The sequence below is a fragment of the Corythoichthys intestinalis genome, chromosome 7 (assembly GCF_030265065.1).
Source record: "Corythoichthys intestinalis isolate RoL2023-P3 chromosome 7, ASM3026506v1, whole genome shotgun sequence".
Taxonomy (NCBI): Eukaryota; Metazoa; Chordata; class Actinopteri; order Syngnathiformes; family Syngnathidae; genus Corythoichthys; species Corythoichthys intestinalis.
Genome location: NC_080401.1, coordinates 25,519,631 through 25,545,676, shown reverse-complemented (window position 1 = coordinate 25,545,676; position 26,046 = coordinate 25,519,631). Strand labels below are relative to the sequence as shown.

At 39.2% G+C, this 26,046-nt stretch overlaps 1 protein-coding gene across 1 annotated transcript; it reads left to right on the top strand.

Moving 5' to 3' along the window:
* The first annotated feature begins 230 nt into the window (after window positions 1-230).
* rexo1 (REX1, RNA exonuclease 1 homolog) lies at window positions 231-25,915 on the top strand. The gene is made up of 16 exons (XM_057842040.1): window positions 231-526; window positions 1,197-2,962; window positions 3,060-3,155; window positions 4,686-4,899; window positions 6,969-7,090; window positions 7,366-7,503; window positions 7,590-7,710; window positions 9,493-9,618; window positions 12,536-12,676; window positions 13,507-13,620; window positions 13,693-13,766; window positions 13,884-13,994; window positions 18,917-19,032; window positions 19,135-19,273; window positions 20,758-20,878; window positions 22,366-25,915. The coding sequence occupies exons 1-16, from the start codon at window positions 370-372 to the stop codon at window positions 22,452-22,454; spliced, it is 3,645 nt and encodes a 1,214-aa protein (XP_057698023.1). The 5' UTR covers window positions 231-369; the 3' UTR covers window positions 22,455-25,915.
* The last annotated feature ends 131 nt before the right edge of the window (window positions 25,916-26,046 follow it).

Genomic DNA, 26,046 nt, shown 5'->3' with positions numbered 1-26,046 from the left:
TAGCATTATGCTAGATTTCTTATGGAAGTTTATAAGATGAGAAGCTTTGAATGAAAGCTTGGAGCTCAAATATAAAATGTATAGGTCTAAAATCGAGCTTATTTTATTCATGTTAAAATAAATCCCTAAGGACAAGGCAACATTACATGATTGTAGCACTAGCAGCCATAGTTATATTTCCCATCAGCCATTGAAGGCGTGATGGAGGAAATGACATCAGAACGCGAGAAGTGACGCGAGATTTCATTTACGCCAGCGGTCCAACATGGCGACGTTGTTATTGTCCTGGCACTCATTTCAGCTTTGTTGTATTGTCCACATATGAGCGAGTAGAGTTTGACGGGGGCATGAGAGGAGTATTTGGGGATAATGCTGCGATCAACCGGCTTCTTCCGTGGGCTTGACTGTCCATTTTACACGGAATACACCGAGGGAAAAGGCAATGGTTGCAACAGACCCTACTGTCACTTTAGGCACAGCCAGAAGAGACGACAGACATACGGCGCTGCCATCGAAACTAAGAAAGGTACTTTATTCAAAATTAAAATCTTAACAGCTGGTCTTTGAATCCTAGACAAGACTAACTAGTCGTTCGGCTTTGAAGACACGTATGATAGAGGGCTAACAAATCGCAGCACGAGCCGCTTCTCTAAGCTATTTTATACAAAAGCCGTGCCTATCGCCGTTAATGACAGCCATTGAGCCAACATTACCTAAAAACGTTGGAATTCACTCTCAACAGTCAAGCAGCCTTTGACATTCCTGCGATTCTCTCCGTGAAAAGACATAAAAACGCGACAGAGTGAAATGCGGTTGTAAAATTGATTTGGTAGCAAGACTTTCCAAGAAATACTTTCCATTAAGTCAGACTAGGGAAAATTTATATCAAGACAAGTGACTGGACCGAATCCATCATAGTGTTAAGATGTTTTGAACATTTTCAAAATTTTCTGCACTCTAATATCAATGAAGATAATCTGTTATCTGTGCTAGCTCATCTGATGTACTAGTAGTTCGGAATCAATATTCATGAACTTAACAAAATCAATACTGGGTCAAAATACTTTTTCTGTGAACCTAATTTTCACCATGAAGCTGAATTTGAGAATGGCAATGATAACCACTTCATGTGAAATGTTGACGATTTCATTAGTGTATTGTGTTAGATTCTGATATTCTACATTGTGTTCTTGTAGAACAAGGTTATGACCCTTTCAAACCTGAAGTAGTGAGACCTCAAGAGCATCAGAATGGAACATTGCCTCCATCAGGAGACATCACCGGTGCTCTGGAGATTGTCAACAGGGCCATCGAGGAGGTCCGCAATGAAGTGGAGAGGGAGAAGAAAAAGCTGTCTCGGATCGGAGACGAACCGTATGGTGCCAATGGAAGAACAGTTGCGTCTTCCTCAGACTGTTTTCAAGGTCAAGCACCTGCTACACACTTGGCATACGATCCTGGCAGTTACCAAATGACGTCAGGGGGGTATAACCCCACCCCTGGTTTCAGCAAGTATACACTGGATTCGGACAGTCGGGGTAGCAATAACAACTGCATGGAGTATGTTCCCACTTCATTAAAAAGGAATCCATGTCGAACACAAACTCACCAAGTCCCATCTTCTCCAATTCCAAAATACTCAACCAGCACATCTTTATCAACGTGTAAATACACTGTAGATACTTCGAGACCATCTACAGACATGGAATATGATCCGCTCTCCAACTACTCTGCAGGAATTGCGGTAAAGCGCAAGAGAGATGACACCATGTGTGATATTAATGTTGAAGCCAAAAAGACTCAAAGACTTCCCATGGTAGATGACGCAGCTGTACCGTCTGGGAGAAAATCACAGCAAGAATGTGTGGAGACAAACAAGTACACATTCTCTGACTCTGGTGGGGAAAGCTCTGGAACTGAGTACAGACCAACTTCACTTAGTAGTCTGCAGCAGAGAAAAGCCAACAGTATGATAAAAGTTGCGGACAGTGTGGAGGAGAGTAAAGGCAGATCAAAGGGTGCCTTACAGACACTGACACAGAAGAATAAAGAGGACTCGAAGACGCAAAAACCTCTACAGCAAAAGGTTGGCCCAGAGAAAAAGAAGGTAAGAATTGAGAAGCCCGAGAAAGCAAAAGAAGGCCAAAAATCTCTGACCAAAAAAAGTAGCAAAGATAAGGGCAGCGATTCAATGAAGAAGTCTCAGCATGACGGTACAAAAAAGGAAAACAAGAGTCATGGGAAGACCAGTGATAAAAAGAACATTGTTAAAGTCAAGACTGACGATAAAGTCAGTAAAGAGCACAAAAAAGATGAAAAGATTATTTTAAAAACAAAGTGTACCAGGAAACAAGATAAGGACAGAGAGAACTGCGCGGGGGAAAACAGGAGTTCCAAGACTTCGGACAAGAAACAAAGCAAGAAGGAGGGGAAACACAAAAACGGTCAATTGGATAGTAGTAAAAGTAGTAAAAGAGAAAAGGATAGAAAGAAACTCAACAAAAGTAACTCCCCAAGCGCTACCGCTAAGAGTAAAGCTAGTTCCGCAATCAGCAAAAGTAAATCAAAACACAACATTGGCTCTAAACATGTGAAAAGCGTGGAGCAGAAACAAAGAAGTTTGAGTCATGCCGATCTTTTTGGGGATGACAGCGCTGACGAGGCAGAACCAATTATGATCGATGACAGCAGTGATGAGCCGGAAGAAGTGCTCGTGAGGAAATCGGCTGACGCTTTGAAGAGGGGACAAATTAATAAGAGGAAAGCTTCTGAGTTGACTCTGTCTTCCTCTGAGGAAGACAATGACAGAGCTGTGGATGGGCTAGATAAAGATCCTGCGATTGACCTGTCAATGTTCCAGGATGACTTGGATTTTGACACAGATCCCATGGAGGAGTGTTTGCGGATATTCAACGAATCCACTGATGTCAAGAAGGAAGACAGAGGAAGGCAAGCTAAGGAGGTAGCACTTTTTTCTAAACTTTTACCTACAACATTTGGCCTTTTGATTGTTTTTTATTAAAACGTTGGTATCACATGTTTGTTGTGTGTTCTGTCAGCCCTCCAGAGATTTAGAGGAGGACAACGAGAGCACTTTAACTACTCTCTTCCCTGGTCAGAAGAAGAGAGTGTCACACTTTGTTTCCAAAGGAAATGTAAGTTGAGCTAATTTCGGATGCCTTCCTAAACATGTGTGCGTCCACGAAACTGCCCATCAATCATTTTTCTTCCCAAAAATATCCATCTGTTACGCTTATCCCCTGGAGGGTTACACAAAATTATTTGCTTTATATATTCTCGGATTATCTCATTTGAAGTCATAAGAAACGCCTAGAAGTTGTTTTGGGAAGAGAAGGATTGACTGAATTTTTTTTTTTTTCTGTTGGGGTGCCCAAATTTTTGTATCTGTATAATTTTGTTTTGATGCATAATCTTGCACACCTTCCGCTAGTCCATTAACGTGGTTTCAATTCTGAAATTTGAAGTTGCTGATCTAAACCAGTGTTTTTCAACCGGTGTGCCGTGAGATATCGTCAGGTGTGCCGCGAGAAATTATCCAATATCGCTTTTTTTTTTTTTTTTTTTACGTCTTTACGTCGTCGGTTGGAGTTGCAGTAGGAAGGAAGGAGTACAGTGGGGCCAATAAGTATTTAGTCAACCACTAATTGTGCAAGTTCTCCCACTTGAAAATATTAGAGAGGCCTGTAATTGTCAACATGGGTAAACCACAGGTTTCTTTTATACAGATAATGAATTTAAAACAGGTGCCATTAATACAGGTAACGAGTGGAGCCTCTTTAGACCTCGTTAGAAGAAGTTAGACCTCTGACAGCCAGAAATCTTTCTTGTTTGTAGGTGACCAAATACTTATATTCCACTCTAATTTGGAAATAAAATCTTTAAAAATCAAACAATGTGATTTTCTGTTTTTTTTTTTCCACATTCTGTCTCTCATGGTTGAGGTTCACCCATGTAGACAATTACAGGCCTCTCTAATCTTTTCAAGTAGGAGAACTTGCACAATTGGTGGTTGACTGAATACTTATTTGCCCCACTGTAGGTAGAAGGTTGTGGTCTTGTGTAGATCAGCTAGGTATTGCTTGTGTCACATTCAAGAACTGCTCAGATTTCTCGCCATCAGCTACCTTGCTGTTCACAACAATGTGGACCCCGGCACGTCTACTGTATATCATTTGATTACTCGTCAAGTGTCAATATACACGAAAGTGTCCTTTCCATTTTATCAATAGGTGATGACCGCCAATCCTCCCCGTTTTATCACACAATAAGTATAAATATTAAGATATTATTTTATAATTAGTTATTGTTCATCTCCATGTACCCTGCGATGGCTGGCAACAATTCAGGGTGTACCCCGCCATCCTCGTGAGGACAAGCGGCTCGGAAAATGAATGAATAAATTTTATGATTAAATATTATATAATATAATTTTGGAGCATTTTTGGTTTGTGGTGTGCCGCGAGATTTTTTCCAATGTAAAAACGTGCCGTGACTCAGAAAAGGTTGAAATACACTGATCTAAACACCCAATGATTAATAAAAATAAAGGGAATTGTCATGGTTTTTATACCACTTTATTTAAGATATTGAATATAATTAGTTGTTGCATCATCCAATGAGTTTCTTTTGAAAAAAAAAAAAAAAATCATCTCCCCATTTGCCAGAACGATGCACCTTCCAAGAATGTGGTCCGGCCGTACAGGAGACCCACAGCGCAGGAGATTTGCTATCAGCGCATGCAGATGGCGCAGCAACAAGCTGCTCAGCTCTCTGCTTCAGTCAAACCACCCGCACAGAGCACACCCAGCCCCAGCTTTTCAGGAGAGAAGAAGAGAATTGCACACCGTCCCAACCCGTTGACAGTATTCCAAAAGACAAGTATGACTCAGTCACAGGTTGTAGAAGTAATTTCCAATGTCTATTTTTGTTGAAGTTGGGAAAAGGGGTCAGTGCGCACCCCCTAAATTGCTCATATAAATTGGTACAATATGTGTGCGCTGCTCGAGGAGTTTCAGTGCGTTAGTTGCATTAAAAATGCCTTCGCCAAAATCCAAGTCAATATGCTCATTGTATGTGTAGGTATCAGGGTTATTATGGTTTTCAGTTTTGTCAAGGGCAACTCATTTTTTTCATAATGATAATTATGTCCCTTAAAAGCACACAATATTAGAAACACTCTAGAATAGTGATGATTTGGATAATAAATATTAGGGATGTGACAAAATATCGAAATGGTGATATATCGTGATACTTTGTATCTCAAAAGGTTATCGATATACTCCTGCGAAGAATCGAGATATCGTTTTAAAAAGGTGTCAATGTTTAACAAAAAATAAATAAAAAGGAACCAACAAGTTGCTACCAAAATCTTCCACCATAATAGTGTCTAGGCTGCATTGACGGTGCTTGACGCCCAATCCATTCAGACTGGGAACGTTCGTTCATTCAAAACTAGAGCATCCAGTCATTCTGTCCGATTTTCAGGGCATTTACAGGTCACTTGGTTTTCATTTCAGGGCATTTACAGGTCATTTCCTTTTGAGTTTGAGTCACTGCCTATTATTTTGGGTAATTCCCAGGTCATCTCCTGTTCTGTAACTCAAAATAAACAGAAAGTGACCCATAAAATACCCCAAAATCAACAGGAAGTAACTGAACATCAACAGGTAAATGACCTTAAATGGCCCAAAATTACCTCATTGCCTAGCATTGGCTGCAATTCACGGCCATTGACGTTAATTTGTTCATTCGCTGCCACCCCTCCCACTTCAAATGGATTGGACGTCTACTAGTGATAAACTCATTCCAATTCACAGCAGAAGCTTGTTTTTTTGTTTATTAGTTTTTTATTAAATATCCAAGAATGATTTCCTGACCAATGTATCGATAATCGTTGTATCGCCATATCGTTAGACCGTCGTTATCGTGAGCTTTGTATCTCCGTATCTTATCGTATCGTTAGGTACCAAGAGGTTCCCACTTCTAATGAATATAATAGATTGTTATATCTATTGGAACTAAGCATTGTTATTTTTGTTAATCGAGCTGATTAATTTGCTGTTGTGTATTTACTAAATGAACACCATATCCACATTTCTTTAGTTTTCATTTACTAAATATGTAGCTTGGTGTTAAGGGTACACTAGGGGAAAAAAGCTATAAGGAAAATATTTAATCATTTATAAACTGTGAAGTCTATATAAATAGATTTGCATAGAAAGATGTTCAGTGTTATGTTAGAGATCAACATGCTGAATTGCAGCCTCCTCAATCGTATGCAGCTGCCCATCAAGGCAGCCAAACTCACATGGTTAGAGTTGCACCAGTTTGTTTTGCAGCCAGTCTAAAACTGCAAAAGCACACAAAGGAAGTTGAAACTTTTAGTATAAATCAACTTCATGTGACAAATGGTTCCTCAAAGAATCTATGCAAATCACAAATTTGTTAGAATTGTAATAACACAAATTCATATGCGCTGCCATTTTGTAAGCGGATTTGAGTGGACTCGGTCAACGAAGCATTTAATAAAGACAAGCATTTTTCTACTTGTTTAAAAATAAATCAGTGGGTCAGTAACATGTTTAAAACTGATCATATTTTTATTACATTTGAAGTGCTTAAAAAACATTTATTTGCTTTTTTTTTATTATACTTTTGTGGAAAAAAGTGAAAAAACATGTCTTAAATGTATCTCTTTCCAATGCTAAATCTGAATAAATTAATTGAAAACCAAAAAATATATATTTTTGAAGGGGGGGGGCGCTACTTCGCGGTTTTTCACTTTTCCTGGTGGGTTCTGCTCCCCATTACCCGTGAAAAATGAGAGATCACTGTATAAAGTATAACTGCTGTATTTCATAGTCATGCTATTTAATTGAAACCCATGAGTAACATTTGAGGGGGCTTCCGGCTGTTTCTAAAATTTGTTGGTTTGAACATTTGGGCAGGTTCTTCAGATGCTAAACCAGCCAGTGGCGTGCCTGTTAAGACCCAAACCACAGCTGGGATCTTGTCAAAGACCACGTCCACTGTTGCACAAAAACGGGTGGCTCACACACCCACCATGAAGGTAATTCTGGAAATTCTGCATACGTGCCAATGGTACCTCTCTAAAATACTAAGTACTAGTGTTTGTGTAGCAGTGTGTCTAAGTAAGGTGGGATTTACATTTTACAATGCAGGTCAATGTAACCAATTTCAATTTAATGTCTATCAGATTTTGGCAGTACACATGAATGAATAGATACTACGATAAAATCAGGCAGTGAAAATATTGTTGCTAAAGGTTCATGTGTTGAAATGTGATTGATCTAATGCTAGTGCGCTCTGTTCCAACCCTATCAGAGTTCTTCGATGAAGCGTCCCATCATTCCCATTGAATTTGGGGCCAAAATTCCAACCATTATTCGCCAGCGCTACCTCAACATTTTCATAGACGAGTGCTGCAAATTTTGCCCATCAGAGGAAGTTGCCTTCCAGATGGTAGGAATGGATTGGGATTCTAAAATGTCATCTAGTATTGTGTATTTTGATTGATTTTAATTGAAACCTGTTATTTCTTGTGTCAGGGCCTTGACGAGGAGAAGCTGGTGTATGAGCGCAGTAACACTAAGAAAATCTATCTCAATGTTGCTGTCAACACATTGAAGAAGCTCCGCAACAAGAGCAGCTCGTGCCCTTCAGTTATCAGTATGCGCAATCATAGATTGAATTACAACCCCAATTCCAATGAAGTTGGGATGTTGCCTTAAACATAAATAAATGTTCATGTTTAAAAGAACGTCCCAACTCCATTGGAATTGGGGTTGTAAGTACAATTAGATGCCATGTAACATGTATTATTGTGTCATGTACAGTGCCTTGCAAAAGTATTCGGCCCCCTTGAACCTTGCAACCTTTCGCCACATTTCAGGCTTCAAACATAAAGATAAAAATTTTTAATTTTTTGTCAAGAATCAACAACAAGTGGGAAACAATCGTGAAGTGGAACAAAATTTATTGGATAATTTAAACTTTTTTAACAAATAAAAAACTGAAAAGTGGGGCGTGCAATATTATTCGGCCCCTTGCGTTAATACTTTGTAGCGCCACCTTTTGCTCCAATTACAGCTGCAAGTCGCTTGGGATATGTTTCTATCAGTTTTGCACATCGAGAGACTGACATTCTTGCCCATTCTTCCTTGCAAAACAGCTCGAGCTCAGTGAGGTTGGATGGAGAGTGTTTGTGAACAGCAGTCTTCAGCTCTTTCCACAGATTCTCGATTGGATTCAGGTCTGGACTTTGACTTGGCCATTCTAACACCTGGATACGTTTATTTTTTAACCATTCCATTGTAGATTTGGCTTTATGTTTTGGATCATTGTCCTGTTGGAAGATAAATCTCCGTCCCAGTCTCAGGTCTTGTGCAGATACCAACAGGTTTTCTTCCAGAATGTTCCTGTATTTGGCTGCATCCATCTTCCCGTCAATTTTAACCATCTTCCCTGTCCCTGCTGAAGAAAAGCAGGCCCAAACCATGATGCTGCCACCACCATGTTTGACAGTGGGGATGGTGTGTTCAGGGTGATGAGCTGTGTTGCTTTTACGCCAAATATATCGTTTTGCATTGTGGCCAAAAAGTTCAATTTTGGTTTCATCTGACCAGAGACTTTTTATGGATATCTTTGAGAAATGGCTTTTTTCTTGCCACTCTTCCGTAAAGGCCAGATTTGTGCAGTGTACGACTGATTGTTGTCCTATGGACAGACTCTCCCACCTCAGCTGTAGATCTCTGCAGTTCATCCAGAGTGATCATGGGCCTCTTGGCTGCATCTCTGATCAGTTTTCTCCTTGTTTGAGAAGAAAGTTTGGAAGGACGGCCGGGTCTTGGTAGATTTGCAGTGGTCTGATGCTCCTTCCATTTCGATATGATGGCTTGCACAGTGCTCCTTGAGATGTTTAAAGCTTGGGAAATCTTTTTGTATCCAAATCCGGCTTTAAACTTCTCCACAACATTATCTCGGACCTGCCTGGTGTGTTCCTTGGTTTTCATAATGCTCTCTGCACTTTAAACAGAACCCTGAGACTATCACAGAGCAGGTGCATTTATACGGAGACTTGATTACACACCGATGGATTCTATTTATCATCATCGGTCATTTAGGACAACATTGGATCATTTAGAGATCCTCACTGAACTTCTGGAGTGAGTTTGCTGCACTGAAAGTAAAGGGGCCGAATAATATTGCACGCCCCACTTTTCAGTTTTTTATTTGTTAAAAAAGTTTAAATTATCCAATAAATGTTGTTGCACTTCACGATTGTGTCCCACTTGTTGTTGATTCTTGACAAAAAAATTAAATTTCATATCTTTATGTTTGAAGCCTGAAATGTGGCGAAAGGTTGCAAGATTCAAGGGGGCCGAATACTTTTGCAAGGCCCTGTATATAGCTGTTCATAATGCTAACTTATAAGTGTGCGTTCCTTTTCAGAGGATGCAAGTTTACCACCTTCCCGGAAGCCACAGTCCCATCAGGACGTTCTGGGAGGCCGTCTTGCAGCAACAACTAGTTTCACTGTCAACAGGATGGGAAAACAGCAGGAAGAAAATCTCAAAGGTGAAGGGTTATATTTTTACTTGTCATTGTTGCAAATGGACCTATCGCAAAGCCCTGCCCCCTTGTTAAACTCTGACAACCCAAGGTTCTGTCAAATTCTGTCAGTGACTGAATGAACGAACAATTTATGGATAATTGCGGGGGTTCAAATTTCTGAATTTGAACTGTTACAGCTGACAATAGACCTGTTTTTCAAAAATGAAAAAAAAAAAAAAAAAAAATTAAGGAATTTTACCTAGAGGCAGACAGGTAGGGTTTCAGTATGCAGTGGAGCAGTATGTCCACGCTATTAAACTTTACAGAGAGGAGACCGTTATTATAATCGAGGCGAAATGTTACCACTCGCAAATTCAAAACGAGAAACTCCACAGGCCAAATATCTATCTAGCTATAACATTAGCCACTTAGTAATGTTATGTCACGTGTTTTGTCAGATTATGCTCCCGAAAATTTTGCGGCAATGAATTAGCAGTCTTTTGCATTCAGTTGGATTCTCAATATTATCCAGAGGTACTAAACAAAAAAACCTACCTCATAAAGATACATGTGCAATATGGATATGACTTAAATAAATGCTCAACGTTGAGAAAGCGGCGTGCAGTCGAATTGACCGCAGCCACATGCTAAGTGTGTGTGAGGAGAACTTTCCTTCGTGTGCGTCCGTGACCAAACCTAAGCACATCTTCCTTTTTTTTATAGAAAAATTGTGGTGTTTACTTGACTTTCAGTGCTGGGTTCTTAGATTAGTTATGTTTTATACTATTTATTTGTAGGCTAGTAAAGTAGTAGGCAGTCAAATGTTAGCAAACTATCGTTAATAATTAAGTCTACGTTTCTACTACATCTTTTTGTTTAAAAAAAAAAAAAAAAATCGATCATTAACCTACCTTTGAGCAAGCATAAGTCTCCTTGGATGACTGTCTTGAAATGCAGTTGTTTATGTGGTCGACAACAGAGCCTTATCCATAGGTTGCATCTGGTGAGCTTTCTTTTAGGCTTTGAATTAGAGAGACAAAAAAAAAATCCTCCCCCCAATCTTTTAGGGTATCTGGTGTCAGAATTAAAGGTACACCACACACAGTGTTAAACCATCAGGTTTTTGCAATTTAAAGTTAGAAAAAAAAGATGTATTAACCCCCTTCCGACCCGCATTTTTTTCTGCTGGGCAAAAAAAAATCACTGATTCACTGAATCACTTCACTGATTTTTACTTTAATGCTTTTGTTGTTTATTTTTAATGTTAATGTTAAATAGTTTTTGATGAGAAATGAGCATGCCTTTTTGAAGTTGCGTTTTGTCCTAGCCATTTTCAAAGAGCCAAAATTAGGAATGAGGGCGGGCGGGCTAAACCTCATGATTTGATTTTAATGGGCAAAGTTTCGTCCAATCATCTCCCAGAAGTGGCAATAGACCCTACCCACCGACGTCACAAAATCACGTGATCGCTGTATTGTTCCGCCCCCTTGTCCGTCATTTTGTGTCTGTATTATCAATGGTCTCAATTGATCGAGCAATTTATAATGCATTTCATGGAAGACCCTTCGGATGCCGTAAACTCACTTGATGCGTTGCATAAAAGGCGTTATGTGGAAAAGCTTCAGTTTATCCATTCGCCAGATCCATATTTGATGCCTAAATCGATGTTTTTCGACCCGCTGTCTCCGCCGTATTTGCCTGACATCTGCTAGCTACCCTGAACTGTACAACTATCTTGTCCACACAAAATCAGCCTATTCTCACGAAAGTGTGAAAAACTTTAAGAGCTTGGAGGCTTATAAATACTTCGTTGCTGGTTGGGTGAAACAGGTCCTCGTCCACGAAAATTCGGCAGGAATCTATCTTGTGCTTGGAAAGGTGAGTTACGAAATTTTCAATTCAAAATCTTTTGTTCTTGCTAACATCCACTGTCAAGTCTAATGTATTTCATGTCATTTGTCAATGGAGCTAGGGCTTTTAATGTTTATATGGTTTAGCGATAGCACTCTCACTACATACATACGTGTATGTTGTCGGCGATTAGCTTAGCAATGATCTTAATTGTGGTTGTCAGCCCAAAACCCTCTAAATATATTTTAAATGCATCTTACCAGATATAAAATGACTACTACATAATCTGTGGTAATCGTTTGGAGCCCAGTTTTCTCGTCGAATTGCAGCAGCACATCTCGCTCTCTCCTCTCCGGTACTCTCGGAATCCGGTAGAACTTCAAGTCTCTCCGTCTATCTTCTCTGTTATTGCAACCGACCGCCACACACGCCTTCACCATTTTGATTATTAATGTTAACGAGCAGAAAAACACGCCGTAAATAGGAGGAATGTACGTTGCCGTAACAGGTAAACACGATGTGTTGACGGACAATTGGGCGGCACCAGTCAGGAGGGCGGAGTTGTGACGTCACGTGGGTAGGGTCTATAGCAACTAAATTTATTTATTGATTTAGAGATGAGAACGCGTAATGTCCTTCATCAGTATGCTCAGGTCTCCTGTGCAACGCTATGGCTGATGTCTGACTTTTGGGATTTGCGGGTGTGGTTTTGCGATAGGTCCATTGGCTGAAGCAGCGTGCCTCAATCTCAATTTTAAATCTTATGCATCACAATTTCATACAGTTTCCACTTGAAGCTGCAGACCTTTTAGTATTACTATTATCAAATAGGTTATAATTATTTGGGTGTAAGACATGATAGTTATTTTTTTTTTAACTTTATCCTACTCCTATTGAATGTGTACTTTTTGGGGGATGAATGATATTTACTGCTGCTTTGAATTTGGACCCTTATCGTATAAAATTATCTTGTTAGTTTGCTTTGTACATGTGCAAAAAACGCTTTTTTTTTAATTTTTTTAATTTTTTTTAATTATTTTTTTTTAAACTATTGTTTCTCGGCTAAGCATATTTCTGTGCCGCTCTATAGGAGCTTCACTTTACAGGAAGCTGAAGGCTTACCTGATGACAGAGGACCAGCTGCAGGAGCATGGGTACCCGCGAATAAGCCCAAACAGTGTTGGAAAGGCTGTTCTATACAACCTCCCAGAGAAAAAGGTCATCATGGACCGTAAGTACATGCAGATTACCTATATTATATGAACCCATCAGTGACATTTTTCACAGTGCTCAACATAAAGGAGGGAACACTTTTTGAAAAGTAGTCTTATCAAAACTTTTTACTATAAGACGAGAATCCATTTTATTATTTTTATTATGATTAGAATACCGTGTTTGAAATACATTTTCCCTTCTGTCATTTGTGTTGAATACTGTACTATATAAAATGTCGACTCTTTTTTTTTTTTCCTAATGAGACCTAAGACCATCTCAAGACATGACATGGACAGTAAAATTTTTAGACAACTCGACCGCTTTGCACACCCGCTCCACAACAAATTGTATCAAATATCTAATACAAAATAAGTAGATTTGTAGACTGTGTGTCGTCCATTTCTAGGTCTTCTGTGCTGACAAAAGCAAAACTTCTCTTAGATTCTCATTTTGGAAATCCTTTTTAGATTGTTTTCTTTTCTTCTTTTTTTTCATGACAAGAATGATGCTCCCAACTGTGGGAAGTTTGGAAAAGAATAGAATAGAATACTTTATATGTCATTTTACAGAGTACAATAAGATTAAAAATGGCAATTCCCTTTCAGTGTATCACACAAAGAATGAATGTCATACATAAATAAATAACATATAATAAAATGTTCTGTTTCTGCATGACTGTGCCCCGCTGCATGAAGAAATTTACAACATTATTGTAAAAGGTTCTCTGAAGATGTTACAGTGCCAACTTTTCTTCCATTGTTACTTCTACTTGGTGTAATGGGAAGGTTTTCCTTTGCGTTTTTCCCCATCTTTCAGCCAAATTAACACTCTTAAATGTTTTTGTAGCATTCATCAAGATATGCTGCAGATGTGGTGCCGAGTATAAAGTTAACGTCAAGGGTAGCTGCCTACGCAAAGAAGAATGTGCTTTTCACTGGGGGCGTGTGCGCAGGCAGAAAGGTAAGGTATACTGTATGTTATTCATCCATTTGAAGTGGTTCATGTCAACCTTTTATGGTCCTATCGTGACAGTGGCTGGAGGATGGGAGACCATGTATAGTTGCTGCTCTGGTGCTGTGGGCTCTTCAGGCTGCCAAACAGCACAGGTATATTCTTACATCTGAGCTCACTCTGCAATCTCAAAGACGATTCACATAGACCTTTTTTGTGTTTTTCATTTTGTAAATTAATCTAACGAATCTCCGCGCTGCACATTTCAACAGCAACATGTTCAAGATGGGCGTACAGAGTCATTAGACGGCTATGTGACAACTTTCAGCAAAGGTCTCCCACCTGATGGCAATGGTGGAGTGTTTGCTTTGGATTGTGAGATGGTAAGGTTAATTAATTTTTCGTCTAACTACAAACCGGATTAAAGTGTGACTCAAAACAATGCAATGATGTGGAAGTCAAAATCCAAATGTCAATATTTCATTCAAAATTAGGGGACAAATATGTTGTCAAAATTTCAAAAAAGTTGGGAAAGGTTAAGAGGCTGGAAAAGGCAATTGCACATATAACGAACAATCAAAAAGACCATTTACCACTAATTTTTTCCATTGGCAACATGACTGAGGGGCCGTTCCATGTTTGCATTTGAATGGTTTTGTCTCTATTCGAACGATGTCGCAATTCCATGTAAAAAAATAATGTAGTATTCAGGGCCAGGCCCTAGGGGGCAGTGCCGTGTTACAAGGTGACAGTCAATGATACACTTCCTTGACAACAACCTCATCAGCCCGGAAGACAACATACCTGCCCACTTGAAGCAATGTGTCTACCTGTGTTTTTTTCCCCCCTTTGCTTTTAACGGCACAAAAATATGAATACTGTATAAAATATATTTTGAAATAGCATAAAAACAGTAAATTAAAGCCTACGTTCTGCCATGTTTGCTGTTTTGAATGTTTAGTACCAGCGACTGTGCATGTGCAAAGTGACGTGTGCGAGTGCTGACGTCATCGGAGTGAGAGTGTTCCATTCATATGGTTGCGTAGCAATCGAATTGTTCCAATTTGTTGGCCGGAATCAAAAGTCTGTGTTTTGGCCTTCTGTTTTCACCGTCACCATGTAAAGGCGAGGCCATTCAATCGTTGCGTCTTTGTGTCGGAGCGTCACCATGTCAACGGCCATTGAGTATAAAAAAAGACTGAATCTCTCAGAAGCCGAGATAGACAGAAGATCAGCTCCCCAAATGTTAGGTAGGTAGTAGGCCTGAACGATATTGGAAAAAACTATTGTTGCGATTTTGGGTTTGTGATACATTGCGAATTTGCAATATTATTTTGCGATAATTTTTTGTGTGTGCTCAATGTATTTATTCAGAGTTAGCATTGGAAAGAGATACTGATAGGCCTGTCACGATAACAAATTTTAGTGTGCGATAATTTATTTCATAAATTATTGCGATATGCGATATTATTGCACCCCCACCAATTAAAAAAAAATACAATAACACTGTGAGAATACAGTATATATTAATAGATCACGTACACCCATTTAAACGCAATAAATGTTTACTCTTAAATTCAAAAATACTTTTTAAGAAATCACAACTAAAAACAATCCACAATGCCACTTTTAAGTAAAAGACAACAATATTAATACTGCACAGAAACACAGAATAAATAAAATGTGTTTTTTTTAAGAAAAAAATTCAAATTCCACTTAACAATTTAAGCATCTAGGCAAATGAAAACTTTTACTCTCATAGCTTCTGCTATGGCGTTCCATGTGTAATACAGTGGTACCTCTACATACGAAGTTAATTCGTTCCAGGAGCTTGTTTGTAAGTCGAAATGGTCGTATGTCGAGCAGGATTTTCCCATAAGAATACATTATAATTCCAATAATTCGTTCCACAGCCCAAAAACCCACACTACATCCTTCATTAATACTGCTGTTACTATTGCAAATAGCAATTACAAAGAGCAAAACAAATAAAATATGAATAAAAATCAGAATAACAATAATATAAAAATAGCAACAACAACAATAATACAGTACAGTACCTGTGGGCTCCAGTGAGCAGGAGAGCGCTATTTTACTTTCTGTTTCGATCCTGGCGTCAACAGCAGTGGACACTTGGCGAGTTGATGTAATAAATGATTAGAAACCTGACGAAGCTGGCGATTTCTTGGCGATGTTACCACAATAAGAACTGTCACCTTAACTTATAAAGACTGGCGAACGAAGGAGGACCGCCGGCCGAGATCGGCATTCTACGGTCCTATTGTCGACCCAGTTCATGGATGCACACACCATGCTTATATTTTGCTATCTTTCACATCTTCATTTCAATGGTAAGCGTCACCTTTTCTTTTTTTCTCCACCTGCACTAAACTTAAACTGCACTAAACTAAAAAATAGCCTAAACCATCCGGCGGCCTCCGGCAAGCTGGAGATGGTCCGCAGTCAATCCAGAGCACTAACGCGGTCGGTATACGTTGAACAATAGGATAAAATGGGAACAAATTGGCTCCGGCGCTATTTTTTGCCGGACCCAGAACGAAAATGCATTTTGCGTAGTCAGTTTCAAGGAAGCCGAACTTTTAACAGCACGTCAGCCGCACGCACGCACGCAGGCGCACGCGAGGCGATAAATGGCAGCGGAAAAAATTATCGCCTTCATTTTTATTTACCGTGCGATAAATGGAATTATTGCATATTACGACAGGCTTATATACATATAAGACTTGCAGAAAGCAAGGCGTATGTGGGGAAAAAAAGTAAAAACTATCGCACGTCCTTGCGATGGGACTATCGCGCACACGCACATCGTGATGGCGATGTTTAAACGATATATCGTTCAGGCTTCGTAGGTAGATAGTGGAGCAATATGACGAAAGTGTTTGCAAGTGGAAAATTGCAAAGCATTTGATGTTATGAACTATAGTGCATAACACCATCCAAAGATTCAGAGAATCTTGACCAACCCGGTAAGATTCTATTTGAACATGGGTTCATAAGACAGTCATAAGAATGTCACTACACCGTTCATGAACATGAATGAAGCTTATGACGGATGTAATTAAGTGTCACTTTGTAAATTCTGTCACTTTTGATACAAATTTGAGAATTTAGGAGCACCTTCCATTCAGATACAACTGACTCAGTTCCTGTGAACTTTGCATCAAAGGTTGAGACAGTTTACTGAAAAACACGCACTTACTGGACTGTCTCAGAAAATTAGAATACACAATATTCTAATTTTCTGAGACAGTCCTGTACATTAATCCACCATTTAAAGCAGGGGTGTCCAAACTTTTTGCAAAGGGGACCAGATTTGGCGTGGTAAAAATGTGGGGGGCCGACCTTGGCTGACGTCCTTTACATAGAACAATATACAGGACTGTCTCAGAAAATTAGAATATTGTGTATTCTAATTTTCTGAGACAGTCCAGTATATCTGTCATAACCATTCATTCATGTTTATGACCGGAGTCATGTCACAGTTGTGACAGTCTTATGAACCTACAGTACAATCAAATAAAGTGTTAACTTGGGCTGCAGCTATCGATTATTTAAGTACTCGATTAATCTATCACTTTGTTAGTTCGAATAATTTAGTAATCGTATTAATAACCTTTAATGCATTGCTAAATAAATTTTTGGCGCTCTAACACAAAGGCTTGCAAAGATAACACTTTCAAAAGACTGTTAATTGCGAATACAAAATAAAATTCTGGAATGTTTTGTCAATCTATGCAGAATTGCACTGTCATTTCACAAAGGCATTTTGCATTTTTAATTTAAAATACCTGCGCTTAGCCTCAAACGGTATAATAATAAAAAAAAGAGAGAATTAAAGTACAACAAAAGAACAATTTGCTAACCTGCATAGCAAAAGTCCGCTAGTTTAAAATGCTATAAAATGCTAACGTTATTGTTTTATTTTTTTGTTTTTTTAGAATGCTCTTGACAAACCGTTCAAACACATATTCCCACAAAAAAGTGCTGAATATACCTTTAAATTACGAATCCATAAACAATCATAGTAGCTCCAACAACAAAAAAATTACAACCTTTTGTTGGTCTTAACAGGGAGCAGATGGATCCAGCCATGTTAGATGAGTTATGTCATAGTCACTGTTGTCGCTAGAGGGCAGTGTATCCACCCAAATCAATTACACTAAATGGAAACACTTACAAAACAAACCATTACAACACTACTAATTAAACGAATCCTTTATGCAGCAAAATTTGATTCGAAGCTTTTTTCAATCGAATTACTCGAGTTAATCAATTAATCGCAGCAGCACTAGTGTTAACCCATACTGGATGTCCATGATCATCGGGGACTGCGCATCAAACTGGAAATCACAGAATGGGCTCTGCAATGCATCAAGAAACCGTTGCCTGGGAACACAGTCCACCGTGCCATCCGCTATTACCAGCTTAAACTCTACAGTGCAAAGAAGAAGCCATTTCTTAACGGGTCCCAGAAGGAGTTTTCTCTGGGCCAGTGATCATTTAAATTGGACCGTGGCAAAGTGGAAAACTGTTCTGTAGTCAGACGAATCATTTCAAGTTCTTTACGGAAAACTGGGGCACCCTGTCGTCCTGACGAACAAGAACAAGGACAACCCAGGTTGTTATCAGTGCATACTTCAGAAGTCGGTGTCTGTGATGGTTTGGGGTTTGCATAAGTGCATGTGTCATGGGCAGCTTGCACATATGGAAAGGTCCGATAAATGCCAAAAGGTATGTTCAGGTTCTAGAACAATATATGCTCCCATTTAGATGTCATCTCTTTCGGAGAAGACCTTGCATTTTACAACATAATAATGCAAGAACAGACGCACCATTAATTAAACATCATGGCTCCGTAGGAAAAGGATCCGGGTATTGAAATGGCAAGCCTGCAGTTCAGAGCTTTCACCTATACACAACATTTGGCGCACCATACAGAGGCTAAAATAGATGAACAACTGCCTATATTAGACAAGAATTGGACAGCATCTTTCACCTGTGGTGAAAATAGCCTTGTACCAACTTGTGGGAGATTTGTTGACACATGGACTTTAAAATCAACACATTTTCCGCTTCAAATGCTACATTTTCTCAGTTTAAACTTCTGACCTGTCATCTATCTATGTTATGTGTAATAACATAGCTATTTGGCACGTCCACATCATTGGACAATTTCTATACTAGTAGTGTCTCAACTTTTTGGGAATTAGGGTTTGTAGACATTGACATGTTGTTCTGATCCGTTAAATGTTTCTTTCACTTCTTTTCATGTCCTCGGAACCAGTGTTACACCAAGCAAGGGCTGGAGCTGACAAGAATAACAGTCATAAACTCAGAGCTACAGGTCATCTACGACACGTTTGTCAAACCAGACAGCAAAGTGGTTGACTATAACACACGGTATGTTTGTCTTCTAAATTCTGAAATGAGCTGTTAGTAGAGTAGTGATTATTCTTTTTGAAGTGTGAACAGTATTGTGAAACATTTTTTGTTTAATCGCAGATTTTCTGGTGTGACACCAGAAGACTTGAATGGCACCACTATCACCTTGAGAGATGTTCAGGCTGTGCTGCTCAGTATGTTCAGCGCTGAGTCAATCCTGGTGGGTCACAGCCTCGAGAGTGACCTCCTGGCTCTCAAGGTAGCCACCTCTTAATTTCCAGCAACATTTGGGCATCCAAAGTACAGTAAACATGCCCGTTGACTGACTGCCAAGCAGTCCAGAGCGCAGTCTGCCTTTTACTGAATTTAAAGGGGAAGTATAGAGATTTTGACATCAGGCTTAATCTTCGAGCTAGTGAGGGTTTAATTAGTCGGTGGAGTTGATTTCAACAAAATCCGTGTAGTTTGTTAGTTTCAGGGCTCCGGAGTGGCTTAGCTAGCGTGAGTCATTTGGGCCGACTTAGCATGCCAATAATAAGCAACATATGCGCACATGAAAATCATTGATGACCCATGCAATCAATAGTGTTGGCTATGTTTTCAGCATAAGGTTATTAGAACTTAACATTGCATGTCAATAATTGCAATATGAAAAGCAACATTTGTAATCCAGAAGCTCTGCAGAGGAGCAGGGCGAAGTGATATCAAATCGTTTTTTTCACCACTGATTTTTCATCTCGTAGCCAGCAGCAAGTACCCAGTTTATATTGTTCCTCGTTCTTCATAGGGAGTTTGTGGAAACTTTTCTTTGCCAATTTCTTTTGTTTCCACAGCCTCTAAATGCACATTTTAGCATGTTGCCGGCTGTCAGTTGACTCAGGAGACTGATGCTGCATTTGAGGAAGGTGGGAAGTCAGAATTTCCAACCTCCGATCTGAAGAAATGGGCAAAGATTCAGATTCAGATCTGAATCTTTGCCCATTTCTTCTGTTTCCACAGCCTCTAAATGCACATTTTACCATGTTGCCGGCTGTCAGTTAACTCAGGAGACTGATGCTGCATTCAAAGAAGGTGGGAAGTCAGAGTTTCCAACCTCCGATCTGGAAAAATATCATTGGAACGCCTCCACTATTTCATTGCTCACGAGAAGGCAGATTTGTTGGAGGTCAAAATGTCTTTTGCTGGCCAACATAAAAAACAACTTGTCACGATCAGCCATCTTTGCTGTTAACATTCTCTTGGAACGCTTTGAGGTCACAACTTGTAGCCTCTGAGCGGGATAAGTCCAACTTCCTACCCTCCTCGAATACAGCGTGAGCACGTGTGGCCGAAGTTTTCTCTATTGTGGCCTTATTATGCATCTAAAAAAATAGTCCTGCAAAATTAAATGAATTACGGCAGTTTTTTTTTTTTTGTGACATTGTTTTCGCTGCACGGGTGTTTTAGAACAGCGACCTGCATTTGAATTTATTTGACATTGTTAGATCTTTTTGTACATCTATTAGCATGCCAATAAAAAAACAATAGCCTAATTCGGTCCCGTTGACTCGCACTAGCTTAGCCACTCCGGACCCTGAAACTAACAAATAACTTAAAAACTGCACGGAATTTGTTAAAATCAACTCCACTAACTAATTAAACCCCCGCTAACTCAAAGATTAAGCCTAATGTAAAAAAATCCTCTCCTCTAAGCTTTAGTGGGTGTTTTTTTCTGAAAGTGATTTCTGCCTTTATTCATTTCAGCTCATTCACAGTTCGGTGGTAGACACTGCCATTGTGTTCCCTCACCGACTTGGTTTCCCCTACAAACGTGCCTTGAGGAACCTGATGGCCGACTACCTGAAACGCATCATCCAGGACAGTGGTGAGAGAATAAATACACACTTAGCAGCACTTGTTTTACTTTAGCCAGGTTAAGTTTGTTTATATAGCACCAAGTCACCAAAAACAATAGCTGCCAGTAGTGCTGCAACGATTAATCGATTAACTCGAGTACTTCAATTAGAAAAAGCTTCGAATTAAATTTCATTACTTCAAGGATTCATTTTAAAAAAGTGGCGTTAAAATGGTTTGTTTTGAAGGTTTTGAATTAGTTTACTTGATTTGGGTGGATGCACTGCCCTCTAGTGGCAACAGTGAATATGACATAGCTGAATCCAGCTGCTCCCCGTCGAGGCCAACATAAGGATTTTATGGGTGAAACACGGTAATATAACAAGGGTCGTGTCCCAGAAATTGCAGACATCAAGGAGTGGTCAAGATCTTCTTTTTCAAATATCTACCTTTTTAAACGTTTTTTTTTTTCTTCCAATTTTTCTTTGTTTGGATTGATTATTTATCATCTAAAATACCGGGAAAAATGCGAAAGTAACAAAAAAAATACAATTAAGCGATAGTTATGAGGTAGATATCCGTGACCTATTTACGGACGCAAATATTTTCATTGTGACGTAATTTGTTTAAAATATGCCAGTGAATAATTTTATGAAGTCGTTATTTTTAACTAAATATTAGACATCAATTAATGATTCGAAGCTAAAATGATAGACATTTCGAATAATAAATAGAATTACTTACCTTCTTTTTATGGCTAGGTTGAAACCAAAGCTTTTGCGCGGTGTCTGTGAACAGGGGTCTCCAGGGAAAAACGGACATATTAAAAATAGTTTGGGGGTTAAAGTGCCATGAAACTGCCATGGCATCATGTAGACAAATTGTTCTATCTCAAACAACAGTTCTTTTGGCTTAAGATACAGCAGTTTATTTTAAAGAGTGGTGCAAAAGCAGAAACTGCTTTTTCAACCTTGTCTGTTTTTCCGCCTCATTCATTTTATTACAAAAAAATTATTGCCTTTTATTTTTCTAGTTTACCAATCTTAATCAGTCATCTTACATAGACATTAAATTTCGACTGGTAGGCCTTAAAGAAAGAACTATTGAAATGAAACTCGTCAGAGATATTTTCTGACATAATATTTACTGATTTTCTTGGTAATGAACTTTGTCCCAGAAATAGTATTGAATTCTAAGTGGTCTTAAAATTTTACTTGAAACCCGTCAGAAAACTGTTCAGTGAAATACAGTTCAGTATACTACTGCGAACTATCATCATCAACACATTGTTAAATGAATCCCTCTTTGTCAGCGTCAATGCATTTTGATGCAGCAATTTGAAAGGACAGAATTTAGACTGCTGTACTTCCATGTTGCCAGTAGATGCCAGCATTGCAGGCTTTTTTTTTTAAACCGCAAATGAGCTAATTGTGACATTTAACATAAATTTGTTTTTCATGTAGTCACTCATGTTTTTGTGACATTTTCTGAGCAGCTCTCATTTCTGGCTGTTTACAGTTGATGGCCATGACTCAAGTGAAGATGCTACCGCCTGTATGGAACTGATGATATGGAAGCTAAAAGAGGATGCAAAAGTCAAAAGATGACCTCACGCCACCCTTTCAGACCTTGCCTAGGGAGGACATTTAAAGTTGGGATGGTTCAGCCCAGTTTTGAGCACATACAGGCCAGAAGCATCTATTTTTGTGGCTTATTGCACATTTCGAAAATAGAAGCCCTATTTATCAGTGTTACTTGTATTGGATAAACCAATCCTGCATTGCACTATGAGAGGAAAGCTCTTGAAGTGTCTTGAGTGCGAGTTGTTTATCTGTTTAAACATGCATTTATTTCCCAGGTTTAGAAGGAAGTCAATTGTTCCTGGTTATATACATGAGAGCATTCGTCTGTTGGAACATTAATATGGAAATGCACTTGCTATTTCCCCCCACAATGGGCCCATGTTCTCGTTGTAGATGGCTAATTGTTTCATTTTTAGCTATCAAAAACATTGAGATTTTTTGACCATTTTAAGGAAACACGTTGTGTTTGCTCCAAACTAATATATTTACAGCATATCACTGTGCTTTTCAGTACCATCTCTGCCATGTGCTCTGCATGGAACAGAAAGTCAGGAAATACAAATTTAGAAGTTTATCATCAGCCTGCACTATTGAATTGAGTATGAGGTACCCTGTTCTTTTTATAACAACCACATGGAATGTTGTAAATAGCCGCTACGTTTTCTTTTGTATTGTTGGTTGTTTATCTTTTCTATTAAAAGGGTATTACCAGTGGTTCCTATTTTATTTTTTCACGGGGGTGACCAAATGGGGACATTTAACTTGTGTGGCACACTAAATACTAAAAGCAAAAATTTCAGAATATCATTATGCTGTTGTAATCAACCGCTTAGTGGAAATCTGTCAGAAATACTTGAGGAAATGTCTGTATATACTTTGGTTAACTGTGTTGTATTTAATGTTACCAAAAATCAAATGTAGTACAGGCTAAAAAAGGTACTGTTAAAATATTTTGAGTTTCACAACATTTGTGTAATGAATCTATTAAGCACAAGGTGTACAGTGGGTGCTCTTTATATTTTATCATTATACATTTAAATACAGCTTTACTTATACAGTGCCGGCCAAAAGTACTGGCACCCCTGCAATTCTGTCAGATAATGCTCAATTTCTCCCAGAAAAATGATTGCAATTATTTTGCTTGCAATGAAAAAACACAAAAGAGAATGGGGAAAAAATTAATCATTATCATTTTACACAAAAATGGTCCGGACAAAAGTCATGGCAACCTCAGCCTAATACTTGGTAGCTCAACCTTTAGACAAGTTAACTGCGGACAATCACTTCTGGTATCCATCAATGAGTTTCTTAAAATGCTCTGCTGGAATTGTCGACCATTCTTCTTTGGTCAACTGCTCCAGGTCTCTGAGATTTGAAGGGTGCCTTCTCCACACTGCCATTTTCAGATATCTCCACAGCCAGGTGTTCTATGGGATTTAGGTCTGGACTCATTGTTGGCCACTTTAGAAGTCTCCAGTGCTTTCTCTGAAACAGTTTTCTAGTGCTTTTTGAAGTGTGTTATTGGTCATTGTCCTGCTGGAAGACCTATGACCTCTGAGGGCTTTCTCACACTGGGCCCTACATTATTCTGCAAAATTTGTTGGTAGTCTTCAGACTTCATTATACTATGCACACAGTCAAGCAGTCCAGCGCCAGAGGTAGCAAAGCAACCCCAAAACATCAGGGAACCTCCGCCATGTTTGACTGTGGGGACCTTGTTCTTTTCTTTGAAGGCCTCATTTTTTTCCTGTAAACTCTTATGTTGATGCCTTTTCCCAAAAAGCTCTACTTTTGTCTCATCTGACCAGAGAAAATTCTTCCAAAACACCTTTGGCTTTCTCAGGTAAGTTATGGCAAATTCCAGCCTGGCTTTTTTATGTCTCTGGATCAGAAGTGAAGTCTTCTTTGGTATCCTACCATACAGTAGAGTCCCTTTTCATTCAGATGCCGATGAATAGTACGGGTTGACACAGTTGTATCCTTGGATTGCAGGACAGCTTGAACTTGTTTGGCTGTTAGTCGAGGGTCTTTATCCACCATCCGCACAATCTTTTGTTGAAATCTCTCGTCAAACCCTTTTCCGTCCACACCTAAGGAGGTTAGCCACAGTGCCATGGGCTTTACACTTACTGATGTGATGACTCTCCGCACGGTAGACACAGGAACATTCAGGACTTTGAAGATGGACTTGTAGCCTTGAGATTGCCCTTGCTTCCTTACAATTTTGCTTCTCAAGTCCTCAAACAGTTCTTTGGTCTTCTTTCTTTTCTCCATGCTCAATGTGGTACACACAAGGTCACAGGACAGAGGCTTAGTCAACTTTAATCCATTTTAGCTGACTGCAAGTGTGATCCAGTTATTGCCACCACCTGTTATGTGCCACAGGTAAGTAACAGGAGCTGTGAATTACACAAATTAAAGAAGCATCACATGATTTTTCAAAGGGTGCTAATACTGTTGTCCGGCCCATTTTGTAAGTTTTGTGTATAATGATAATGATTTAATTTATTCCCCATTCGCTTATGTTTTTTCATTGCAAGCCAAATAAATGAAGCTATCACTACCAAAAGAGTTGTAATTGCAATCATTTTCTGGGAGAAATTTATCATTATCTGACAGAATGGCAGGGGTGCCAATACTTTTGGCCAGCACTGTATACTGCATGCATGATAAAGCTCAGTTGAGAACCAGGAAAATTTAGACTGGAGACTGCTTGCTGCTCCTAATATTCCTGATATTTGATTTGTCTCCAATGGGTTGACAGCGCCTTGCATGGCAGCAGCTCCATTGGTGTGTGAATGTGTGTGTGAATGGGTAAATGTGTGCTAATGTAAAGCGCTTTGGGCATGGTAACCATGCAGATAAATGCACTATATAAGTACAGTCCATTTACCATTTGCCATATCAGTGGTTGTGAAGAAACAACGAAGACGGGAGGTAATGAGGCACATTGTGACATTAACAATGTCACCAATTCTGCATCCTGTCATTTGCTGTATAATGTTACAGTCATCCCTCACTACTTCACGCTTCAAACTTCACACACTCAGTCCATCGCAGATTTCTTTCCCCAATTTATTTTATTTATTTATTTTTTAAAAATACAGATAAGCTGTCCCGAGCCGATCGCTTCTTCTCACTCTCGCTCCCGCAAACAGTTTGCTAAGGACATGTCAACAAATCACATGGATTACTGGAACATTGTCCTATGGTCCGATTAGACGGACGGGCTTTCTTGTGTGCCATCTTCAAAAGAGGCTTCCTCCTAGGGTGACAGCCATGCACACCAATTTGATGTTGAGTGCGGCGTATGGTCTGAGCACTAACCGGCTGACCTCCACCTCTTCAATCTCTGCAGCAATGCTGACAGCACTCCTGTAACGAGTCATATGACATTTTGGAGGGAAAATGACAAGCAGTACGCAATTTGGACATTTAGGGATGCACATTTTCCAAAGGGGTGTACTCACATTTGTCACCAGGGGTTTAGATAGTAATGGGTATATTTTGAGTTATTCTAGGGAGAAAATAAATGTATTATATAAACTGCACACAGACTACTTTTCATTGTGTAAAAGTGTCATTTTGTCAGTGTTGTCCCATGAAAAGATATACT

Coding starts and splice junctions, on each gene's coding strand:
- rexo1 (XM_057842040.1), top strand. CDS start 370: ATGCTGCGATCAACCGGCTTCTTCCGTGGGCTTGACTGTCCATTTTAC. Junction 12,677..13,506: donor GAAAAAGGTCATCATGGACC/GTAAGTACATGC, acceptor ATGTTTTTGTAG/CATTCATCAAGATATGCTGC. Junction 19,274..20,757: donor GTGACCTCCTGGCTCTCAAG/GTAGCCACCTCT, acceptor TATTCATTTCAG/CTCATTCACAGTTCGGTGGT.